We start from the raw sequence: 11,267 nt of genomic DNA on the forward strand, positions 1-11,267 counted from the left end.
AATACTGCTCTCGCCTCGAACGAGGAATGGCTGCAACACATTATCTTTGATGAGAAACATGAGCTTCTCCCAATCGATAATGGGCTTGAACATGCGAAACCATTTAATGCCCAAAATAATGTCACATCCTACAAGTTTAGAGACTACAAAACGACGAGTAAATTGGGTTTGTTGAATGATCAACTTGACATCATCACATTCTTGAAAAATCAAAGCATTCATGCATTCAAAGAACCCCTGCACCAGGAGGGTGAGAATAGGAGAAGTTTGAAGACGCGCACGTTTCACAAGAGATTCACTTATGACATCATGAGAACTTCTAGAATCAAACAACACAATGACCCTTTGACCATTCACATCTCCATAACATTTTATGAGTTCATCCTCTTCAAAAATCCCCTCCTGCTTAGCTTCTTGCTCTCCCACACTCATAGCATTCACTTGAGGGGTAGCATCAAAAGTCGACGCAGTAGAGGACCGAGGTTTCCTTGTTAGATTCCTTCTTAGGACACTCCCTTTTCATGTGACCTACTATGTGGCAATGAAACACCTATGTTCCTTTGCATACAATGCTTGTTCTTCCTCTCTTAATTGACCACCAAAAGAGCATCACCTCTTACCCTTAAACGATGGATGCCAAGCTCAAGGCAACGGTTGAGTCCCTTCTCCAAAGTAGCATACTCAGCTTCATTGTTGCTTTGTGCCCTAAGCTTTATACTCCTTTTAATTACCAAAGCACCTTGAGGATCATAAATTACAACACCTCCTGAAGCTTCACCATGTGCTTTCCTGTAAGAACCTTAAAAAAAAAAAGATAGGCATTGTCTCTTTGAGCTTGTCAAAAGCATTTTGCTCCTTAGCAGTCCATGAATACTTAACGTTCTTCTTTGTTAATTCATGTAGTGGTCCTGCCATTTGAGAGAATCTTGCTATGAAGAGTCTATAGTATGCACACATACCTATAAATCTTCTTATCTCATGTAGATTCCTTGGATTAGGCCATGCTTTTATTACCTCTAACTTTGATGGATCCATTCAGATACCATCTTGGAGGAAAAATTTTCTTTTCTTTTGATTGAGAAAAAGCTTATTCTCCCTTAGCGCTTGAAAAATCACTTGGAGATGTTGCTTATGTTCCTCCAAAGACTTGGAGTAGATGATAATATCATCAAAGAACACTCCAGTGAATTTACGATAAGGTCTAAAGATCTTCTCCATTAGACGATTAAACGTGGCTGGTGCGTTGGTCAAGCCAAAAGGCATGACTAGATCTTCATAAAGACCGAACATTGTACGAAACGCGATCTTTAGGATATCTTCATTCACTATCCTTATTTGATGATAGCCACTTTTAAGGTCAATCCTACTAAAGTAGGTAGAGCCTTGTAGTTTATCAAATAGATCTTCTACCCGAGGGATGGGGAATTTGTTTTTGATAGTGAGATGGTTTAGGGCATGATAGTCCACACACAGAAGGGAGAACAAAAGGAAGAAAGAAAAAAAATGGAAAGGTGATAATATATTTTGTAGAGCTAAGCTTGATTCATTTTGGTATGCTATCATGGTAAGAGGCTTGTTGTCCCTTGAAAGCTGTGTCGGCCGTTACAATATCTCCTATCTCAAAAGCTTGAATGCCCAACTTGGTGGCCAACTCCGTTGATATGAAGTTGTGAATAGAGCCAAGGTCAAACAAGATGAAGGCATCATGCTCTCTTATCTTTCCCCATGCATAGGAGGGAGTTGTTCCTTTGCAATGAACATCCTCTTTTAGAGCTTCGATGGCGGAAGCTCTAGGAGTCCCATCAGGAGTATTTCTTTTGGGGCAAGAACGGTAGGTATGTCCTTGCTCGCCACACTTAAAGCATTTGTGGTCCTTGCGAAAAGCTTCAAGCTCTTTAGGAGAGAGTTTGTTTTTACCTTTATACACTCCCTTCTCCTTGGACCGATTGTTGTTGTTGTTGTTGTTGTTGGAGTTGCCTTGGGAAGAGCCTTGAGCATTGCTCTTCCCTCTTGCTTCATTTCTCTCTTTATTTTCCATGGGCTTGACATTACATCTAGCCCCTTGTTGGAAATTAATGCGCAAAGAAACCATGGTATGGTGGATTACTTCGGTGATAGAACCGGGCCGTTGGGAGTTGACATATTCGGCCATCTCTTCAGGTAGTCCATCATAGAATTGTTGCTTTTGCTCTGCAAAGTCTATCTTTTGAAAGACAGTAGCCTTGAGATGTAAATCCCAAAACTTGTCTACATATTTGTGAATAGACTCATGAGAGAGGAGCTTTAGGCTACGCCATTCAGTCGGCACTTTGTCCTTTGCATCGCTTGCAAGAAATTGCTTCATGATGGAAACTCGTAGAGTTTTCCATGTCTTTGAAGCTTCACCATTGCCACGAAGGCTAGCCCACCATTGACGAGCTGATTTTTGCAAGTGCATAGCTACATGGTGTAGCTTGGAGGACTCTGTGGAAGCCCTCGTCTCCAAAAGCTGCATCAAATTGCTGGATGAAGGCCAACACTTTGTCGGTAGCACCAAAGGTGCCATCATAGGTGAAGAAAGAGATACTCTTTCCTCCCTCCTTGAACTTCTTTAGCTTTTGTGACCTTCGCCAGGCAAGTTAAGATTTGCAATGTCCTCCCCTCTTGTATTCTCTAGGAGAATAACCATAACTTTCATCAGAAGAGGAGAAAGGTGAAGAAGAAGGAGAAGAGGGTGACCTCTTCCTTGCCATTTTCTTCCTTGGTTTCCTCTCTTCCCATTTGGAGTGCCAAGGAGACGGACTATGGTTTGAAGATTTCCTCTTGGGAGGTGTTGGCGATCGCCTAGACCATCGTCTTCTTGGAGCCACATCTTCAGATGAACTTAGGGATTCAGTGCTTTCTCGTTCCTTGGATTCCTCCTCTCGAATGGGAGAGAGTCTTCTTTTGGGAGTCTCATCAAGAGGCCTCCTAAGATCTCTCTCCTGTTGAAGAGGAAGGGTTATCCCATAAGCACGAAGTTGTTGGGTAACTTCGGCTTGCAAGGTAGGGTTACCCATGGCTTGCTGCAACCTAGTAACAAGGTAGTTAACAAACATGGGGGCATTATCATTAACACCTTCATGTGCAAAATCAAAGCTATCAATGTTCATTCTACTCTCTTGATTATTGTCAACCATGTTAATTAAACTTATATGTTTGCTTAATGTACTTTTTGGCAATTCAAAACTTCAGCTGCTACTCCTCTTAGCCTTTGAAAATTTTGGCTCTTAAGTATCTATACCCACGGCTCGAATTCGGTTAATTATAGAGAGTAGTGGAGTGGGTCTAACATAGCAGCGTTGCTGGAGGATAGCTCCTTTCAGACTTCTTATGGCTCAATAATGGTAAAGCCGTAGGCAACTCTTAAAAGACTCCATTATTAAATCCAAATCTCTCGAGGTGTGCACTATACCCCACATAGTGGGCTGCAACAAAACCGGTATTAAATCCCAGTCCCACTTACACTAATATAATTAACAAAACCAACCATTTATAGGCTACTTAAGGACCTCTCTTCTTAAGCAAGAAAAGATAAAACAAATGCTCTGATATCAATGTAATAGAAATGGCTTAATAGCTTGTAGAGTAGCGGAATTAAGAGAAAGTATTTGATGAAATTACTTGAGAGCATAATGGGTGAACGTCATTAGTGATAGCAACATAAACATAACAGTTAATTAACTAGGCATGAACAATACTTCTGCAAGAGAGAGAGAATTAGAGAACATGACAACAATTGAGGACCGGATTTATGTGGAGCCGGTCCCCCCCTCCAATAGGCATTTGTATTATAGGTTCTCCCATTAAAGGAGACTTGGTACAATACAATCTTTGTGTTCTTTTCAACCTAAGTGATGAAATGAAGATGGAAAGCTTCATGCACCACTAACATAGCATAACCTTTGAAGAAAGCATTAACTGGACCAACCCTTAGTCCCAAGACCTCAAACAACTTCGAAGGTGGAGAGAGCTAGCGGAGAATGAGGATAGGGAAGAGGAAGAAGAAGTAGTATACGAGAAAGAACTATTCCCTTAATTATCATCACTCTTCTTTAGCATAGCTTAATAGCTTAATAATGATGAAGATGAAGAAGATGGCAAGCTCAAGCTTTGAAGCATGTGTCTTGGTTGGACTTGCACTCCATAGCCAAGAAGCTTAGTCTAGGCTCACACTTCTCAAGGAGCTTAGAGAAGGAGATGAAGCTCTTGCACTTGCAATGTACACAATGAGGTGTGTGTGGGTGAGTATATCTTGCAATCTAGGCCCATTCTTCCTTGGTCGACCCCCTCTTTTAGCACTCCTAGGCATTTGATTGGACCTCCTCCTCAAGCCTGGCCAATCACAGCCTTAGTGCATATCAAGCAACAAGGGTAGTCTTGGGACAAGTGTCTCCCTTTCCACTTTGAGAGAGAGGACTCGATAAATGCAAAAGAAATTAAATAAATGTGGTAATTTATCATTGGACACCTTTTAAGCCTGGCCAATAGGAGTCAAGTACCTCATGAAGGTAACATGGGTAGGGGCTTGACATGTGTCCTTGCTGCCTCTCTAGGCTTGGTCTCACCTTGTGTGTGTGTGTGTGTGTGTGTGTGTGTGTGTGTGTGTGTGTGTGTGTGTGTGTGTGTGTGTGTTCTATCTCTACCCCCTAGGAAAAGGGCTCGCCCCGCTCTTGTAGGGATATTTTTGACTTTGCATGAGCAAGCACCTTAGTCATCAAGCATGACTAAGCCCTTGAACTAGGGGGTGTTCCCACAAGCATAGCAAGCAAGCATGTCCAAGCACCTCAAGCACCTTAGTCATGCAGCAGGTCAAGCACCTCAAACACCTTAATCAAGCACCTCAAGCAGGACAAGCATCTCGAGCTTGGGCTGGGTTCCCACCTCAAGCTCAACCCTAACTTAGGTCAAGGACTTTTAACACTAACCTTTGGAGGTCTTTAATGAAGCTAACCCTAAGGTATTCTAAGCTCCATTAGTAGCCTGGCTCTTTGATAGACCATCTCTTATTTGAACCCTTTTACCATGGGCCCCTTCTTGAGATAGATTTGTAAGCATATGTCTATATTCTACCTCTTGTTTCCTATTTATCTCTCCCATATTAAATGATCAGTTCAATATGAGAAAGTCTTTTGGAATAGGTAGATATTAGATTTTATGACATATACAAGTGATGCACCACAACCACACATCACTGTCCTTGCACATAGAGCTAGTTTTTGACATAGAAGGATGGAAAGCAATACACACATGTAGGTGGGATATCCATAGCTATCCTTTGAGGTTTCATGCATCATTTAATATCATCACATAACCTTAATCATTATACAAAATACCCCCATCACTTTGACCAATTGTATAGTATGACTTCACATTTGAGTGCAAAATAGCTTTTCCTATTATTGGATGCACACATGATATAAAAGAGGGAGTGATTGATATCATACAGTATACTAGTCACAGTTAAGTGCAAAACAATTTTTTCCTATTTTTGGATGCATACATGACATAAAAGAGGGAGTGATTGATAGCATACCAAAATGAATCAAGCTTAGCTCTACAAAATATATTATCACCTTACCATGTCATTTCACCCATGCGGGACTCATACGATCAATCATGATGTGAAAAGAAAGCCATTTTGTGCAAAACTATCCATACAGCAGTTGTGTTGGCTACATACACAACATAAAGTTATGGACATGAGAACCTTAAAGCGCATGAGATATATATATGCACATCAAACCTACAACTCTAGAGATATGGTACTCCTCTTAACCTATACATAAAAAGTAATTCAAACTCACACTCATGAATGATGATGGTCTATATAAATTATCAAGTATTAGTAGATTTTTCTATCAGATGAATGCATATAATGGTCTCAAGGAGGGGTTGGAATTGGTTGGGAAAAAATTGCCTTGAGTTCAAAAGGCAACATGGCAATTTTTCAACTATTCACTCAAGCAAAATTTTCAATGCTACATAAAAGTTTAAATTTGCATACGATGTGCTTAAATAGTTCGAGTTATAATTAGTGTTTGTATACATTGAAACTCGTTAGTTGCCTACTATAATTGACCTGATAGTTCTAGCGTACCTGTGTGTGTGTGTGTGTTTTTTAAGTAAAAAGTGAATGGTTTGCCAAAAAATGTCTGACCCCATACAAGTGTGAGGGGCAGGGTTGATTGTTGGGGTTTAAGCATAATTTCAATGGTGTTGTGGTGTTGTATCTGATTGATCTGACCACATTTTCATTGGGGCACATGATTTTGATTACGATGATAAATAAGGCTGAAATATACATTCTGCTCATGATTCACATGAGAGGTTCTGGTGACGTAATGTGTGTGATGTCCTGTGGTAATGCATATTATGAATTATGCAATTGTTGTGAGTTTAGTGAGAATCTGATGCAGAATCTACCATTCAAAGAGAGAGGCCTGATTGCGATCTTGAATTTCAGCAAGGCTAATTGCAATCTCAGGGAAGGCACGTCGATGTGCCCTCTTCCAAGCAATAAATTTGCAGCAGTAGAAGGAAGGCATGCCGACATGCCCCCTCCAAACAATAAATTTACAATTGGAAATACCAATCTCAGGGAGGGCATGTTGTGCCCTCATCCAATGATGAAATATGGAAAGGAATATCAAAATTTCTTAGAGGAAACGTTGAGGTGTCCTTCCAATGACTTGAATTTCCCTATTTCAATTGATGAGGTGCGTTGACATGTTCATGCCCTCCCTAAGATTGTAATTTTCCATTGTTATTTTATTTTAATTCTTTTGGTACCAAACTTTAATCTTTTTAGGATGGGAGACATCATGATAGTCATTCAATTGCTTGTAGTGTTGTGATCTAAAGATTGCTTTGTGGTGTTTGCAGTCTTGTGTCCATATCGTTCATCTTCAAATGAAGCGAGCAATAGATCTCAAAAAAGAAGGATTTCCAATGGTTGTCAAATTTTGGGTGAAGTTAGTTAATGGGTGGAGACAAGTTTTAAAGATACAGAGGATTTGGTGAAGAAGGTGTCATCATTGTGATGATGTCCAGCTGCCAGGATTTGCAAAGAATTCTAGTAAAAAATACATGAACTTAGAACGCTATGATGATGTTGTAGTTGGTTGATGAGTACTTTGGATAAGGGCTTTTCCCCTGATTTTGTAGCATGCACTTTGTTGCTTGATATGAACTGCAAACTGAAGAGGCTTGATAAAGCTAGAGAGATGTTTGATGGAATATGTTCAATGGGGTTACATGCCTGATCTTGGTGCATACGATAAGATGATTGAGTTTCACTGTGGAACTGGAAATCTTGAAGAGGGAGAAACATTGCTAGCAGAAATGGAGGAGGAAAAGCTACATGGATCTGTTGATACTTACCTTATGGTTCTTAATGGCTATGGGAAACAAGATAAAGCTGCAGAGGCCTTAAAAATGTTTTCAATTATGAATGAGGATGCCTTCTTAAGGCCACAAATGAGTCCTGATATCTACTCAGCTCTTATGAATGCTTATATTCACTCAAATTTTCTACCATCTGTTGTCCTGAAAATTGAAGATATGATGAATTCAGGATTTGCTCCTCCAGATGAGTCAGTTAACATGCTAATTGTTGCCTTCGAGAAAAAAAATTAGTTTCAAAGGGCGGTAGATGTGCTGCTAAATCTAGAAAGCATGGCTATAAGGCCCGGGTGGAGACTCTGATGACGCTAATTGGATGGTTTGGAAAGTTGGGCTTGGTTCAGGAGGCAAAAAATCGTGATAGAACCTCAAAGAGAAAGGTGATGTTTTGGATTGCAAACCTTACGCTAGTCTTTTTTCAGTGTATGCTAGAGAAACTTCCGTTGATAAGGTGAAGGCTCTTCTCGTTGAGGAGGTTGAGATTGATGTTTCAACTTATGAGCTAATGATTGTTTCATTGTTGGATGGCAACGATCGTGAGGAGGCTTAGTCCATGCGAGATCGGATGATTGCCCAAGGTCTCACCCCATCTGATGAGGTTGAAAGAGCTTTATTAGGAATTCAAGCAGACAACTTTCTTGCAGGTGTTAGCAAGCCTTCAAAAGGAGCAACACAAAACTTAGGGATAGAAAACAAAAGTTTTCCTGCGGGTGTGAGTAAGCGTGCGGAGGAGGCACCTGAAACTCTATGAGGAATAATCACCACTCTGAATTTCATGTCAGCTTCTTTGAAGTCTTTATTGTTGCTACGACAGAGTGGGGCTCTATTTCGAACCTTTTCTTGAGTAGCAAGGTATATCTTCAATCAAAGTGCATATATGAGATCTGCAAACAAATGTTGGTGCATTGATTCCACATATTTATTAAAGATTGGACAACGTTTCTGTTTGAAATGCTTATATCACTTGGTTACAGTTGTAGGTAGTTGTGATCATGGCAATCAGCTAAGATTCGGGTAGAGAGAAGCCTGATTCATGCCAGATTGTCAGATAGCAAACATGTGGTTCTTTTATTGAAATGTTTATGGCAGTCATTGTCATACCATTATTTTTGGTTTGCCCCCCCCCCCCCCCCCCCCCCTCTCTCTCTCTCTCTCTCTCTCTCTCTCTCGCTTGTGTCACTACCAGTTGAACAAATGCTAAGCCTTGTATTGGCTTAAGAGTAGCAGAGTCACACGCCGTCTTTAACTAATTATAGGTCTTTGTTCTTTTTTATCTTGCTTGCCCAATGCCTTCTTTGATTCACAGCCCATGGGGCAAGCGTGTGCACGCACACTCGTGTTTTCTAAAACTTGGAAAACCTACAAATAAGAGTCATATTTAGTATATTTGAATGTTTTTAAATTTATTTTCCACAGTTTTAGAGGTCGTCTCTTATAGGTATTTGCTCGTTTTGATGCGTGCATGTGCCCGAACGCACACCCTTGTTTTTCAAAACTTGGAAAACCTACACATAAGAGTCATATTGAGTATATTTGAAGGTTTTTAGATTTAATTTTCCACCATTTAAGAGGTTGTCTCACCTTCAAATGTTTAATTCGAAAGTAAATGTCAAATTTGGTAGGTGGGATTACATGTTTATTTTGAGCATGTGCAATATGCAAACATATTCTCTCATAATGATTTTCGCACTTTGCAGTTGAGTGCTAGCCTTGCTAGTTGCACACAATGCATCATCTTTGTTGAAGTTTGTCTTTTTCTGTGTGGCACGTCGTTCTTTTGGGGGGGGGGGGGGGCGGGTTCCTCTCCATAGGTTTTATTCAACTTATCTTCCTTTTATTTTCCCCTTGATGGACACTCAGTCCTTAATTGAGATGTATCTCACAACCCCCTCGCTTTGAAGACCTCTCTCTAATGTTTTGTTTCCGGTCCCATAGGTCATATCTCACCTTCGTGGATGATAATTGATCTGTGTGTGTGTGTGTGTGTGTGTGTGTGTGTGTGTGCAGTAAAAAATCCTAGTTTCTTCACCATTGCCAGCCCCGCCCCCCGCCTCCCTCAGGTGTGAGGGGCAGCCCTGCGAGGGGGTTGTTAAGCATAAGTTTTATTGGTGTTGTACCAAAATTGATTTTGTTGACAGACATACAAGTATTAGGGGCAAAATCCAAATTGTTGCCTACATGACAAATCACATGGTGTTGATAACAATGCTATATGCCCACATGCTTCATTACATTCAGAGGTTGATGGCGTGAACGTAAACGGTGATGAAAGTATTATGCGCCTAGCAAAGGTACAATGCAACCTTGTTGCTGATGTTTGTGAGCCATTAATATGACATGAGAATTTAATGAGTAGAATCTCACCGTTCAAAAGAGAGAGGCATGATTGCGATCTTGAATTTCAGCAAGTCTAATTGCAATCTCAGGGAAGGCACGTTGACGTGCCCTCTTCCAAGCAATAAATTTGCAGCAATCTCAGGGAGGGCATGCCGACATGCCCTCCTCATAAAAATAAATTTACAATTGGAAGTCTAATCTCAGGGAGGGCACGTCGACGTGCCCTTATCCAATGATGAAATATGGAAAGGAAAATATCGAAATTTCTCAGAGGAAACGTTGAGGTGTCCTTCCAGTGACTTGAATTTCTCTTTCCCTATTTCATCCTTGAGTGAGGGCACGACGACATGCCCTCCCCAAGATTGTAGTTTTTCAATGTTAACTAGTTATTTTAATTCTTTTGGCTACCAAATTTAAATCTTTTTAGGATGGGAGACAACATGATAGTCATTCGATTGCTTCTAGTGTTGTGATCTAAAGATTGCTTTGTGGTGTTTGCAGTCTTGTGAGTCCATATTGTTCATCTAAGCAAATGAAGTGACCAAGAGTCTCAAAAAAGAAGGATATTCCAATAGGTAGTCAAATTTTGGGTGAAGTTAGTAATGAGGTGGAGACAAGTTTTAAAGATACAGAGGATTTGGGTGAAGATGGAGAAAGTCAACCTAATCCAGAAGGTGTCACTTAGTGTGGTGATTTTGTTCCAGCTGAGCTTGTTCCTTAGGAACAAGCCCTTGCAATTGTGCCTTTTATGGTAAGGCCTGAGGTTGGTCAAGATGACAATAATGAAGCAGAGATCTACCCGAACAAAGGACAAGATATTTTGAATCAATTACAATTGTTTAATTAGCTATCATGAGTGTCATTCTATCCCTCTTTGTAGGTTGATGCCTCATGCAAACGTTAGAGGACTCAGAAATGAAATGGGTGGTTTGAAGGCTGCTTTTGGCAAAGAGGGTTATGCCCCTAAAAAAGGTGCTTTTATTGTTTCTTTGTGGACTTTTTCATGCCAAGGGTGCTTCATCTCAAAAGAAAAAACCTCCTAACATAGGATGTCTTCTCAAATATGCGTAGGATGTACGATCACCTACGTGTAGGATGTCTTGCTCTGCCTCCTCTGCTCTGCTCGCGCCTTCCCTGCCCTGCCCTGCTCGCGTCTGCTCTACTCTGCTTACACTTTCCTTGCACTGCCCTGCGTTGCCTTGCTGAGAGAGAGAGAGAGAGAGAGAGAGAGAGAGAGAGAGAGAGAGATGAAATGAAATTTTATATTAAACGTCTTTAAATGCCAAAATGGCCTATGAGATCAAACCGATACAATCTTGGTGGATCTAATACAATGTTTGGGTACAAAAATAAAATAAAGTGTCATAATAATCATTATCTAATTCTCCTAAATGATTTTCTCATGTTAAACTAATCATTTAATATGGGGAAGTGCCAAGGGAGAAAAAGCTAGAATATTGGTTAAGTTAGCAGACCGGCCACAGTAGGGATCCAAAGGAGGGAAAATA

The 11,267-nt window shown here is 40.5% G+C and overlaps 1 protein-coding gene across 1 annotated transcript; it reads left to right on the plus strand.

Annotated features, from left to right (window-relative positions):
- The first annotated feature begins 7,362 nt into the window (after window positions 1-7,362).
- LOC147464716 (uncharacterized) lies at window positions 7,363-7,656 on the plus strand. The gene has a single exon (XM_086510019.1). It carries the CDS (start codon window positions 7,363-7,365, stop codon window positions 7,654-7,656), a length of 294 nt encoding a protein of 97 aa, XP_086366145.1.
- Window positions 7,657-11,267: the final 3,611 nt, after the last annotated feature.

This window comes from Adiantum capillus-veneris, chromosome 1 (genome assembly GCF_014529385.1).
Source record: "Adiantum capillus-veneris isolate H3 chromosome 1, ASM1452938v2, whole genome shotgun sequence".
Classification (NCBI taxonomy): domain Eukaryota; kingdom Viridiplantae; phylum Streptophyta; class Polypodiopsida; order Polypodiales; family Pteridaceae; genus Adiantum; species Adiantum capillus-veneris.

Excerpts from the sequence above, each read along its gene's own strand:
- LOC147464716 (XM_086510019.1), top strand. The coding sequence starts at position 7,363 with ATGGAGGAGGAAAAGCTACATGGATCTGTTGATACTTACCTTATGGTT.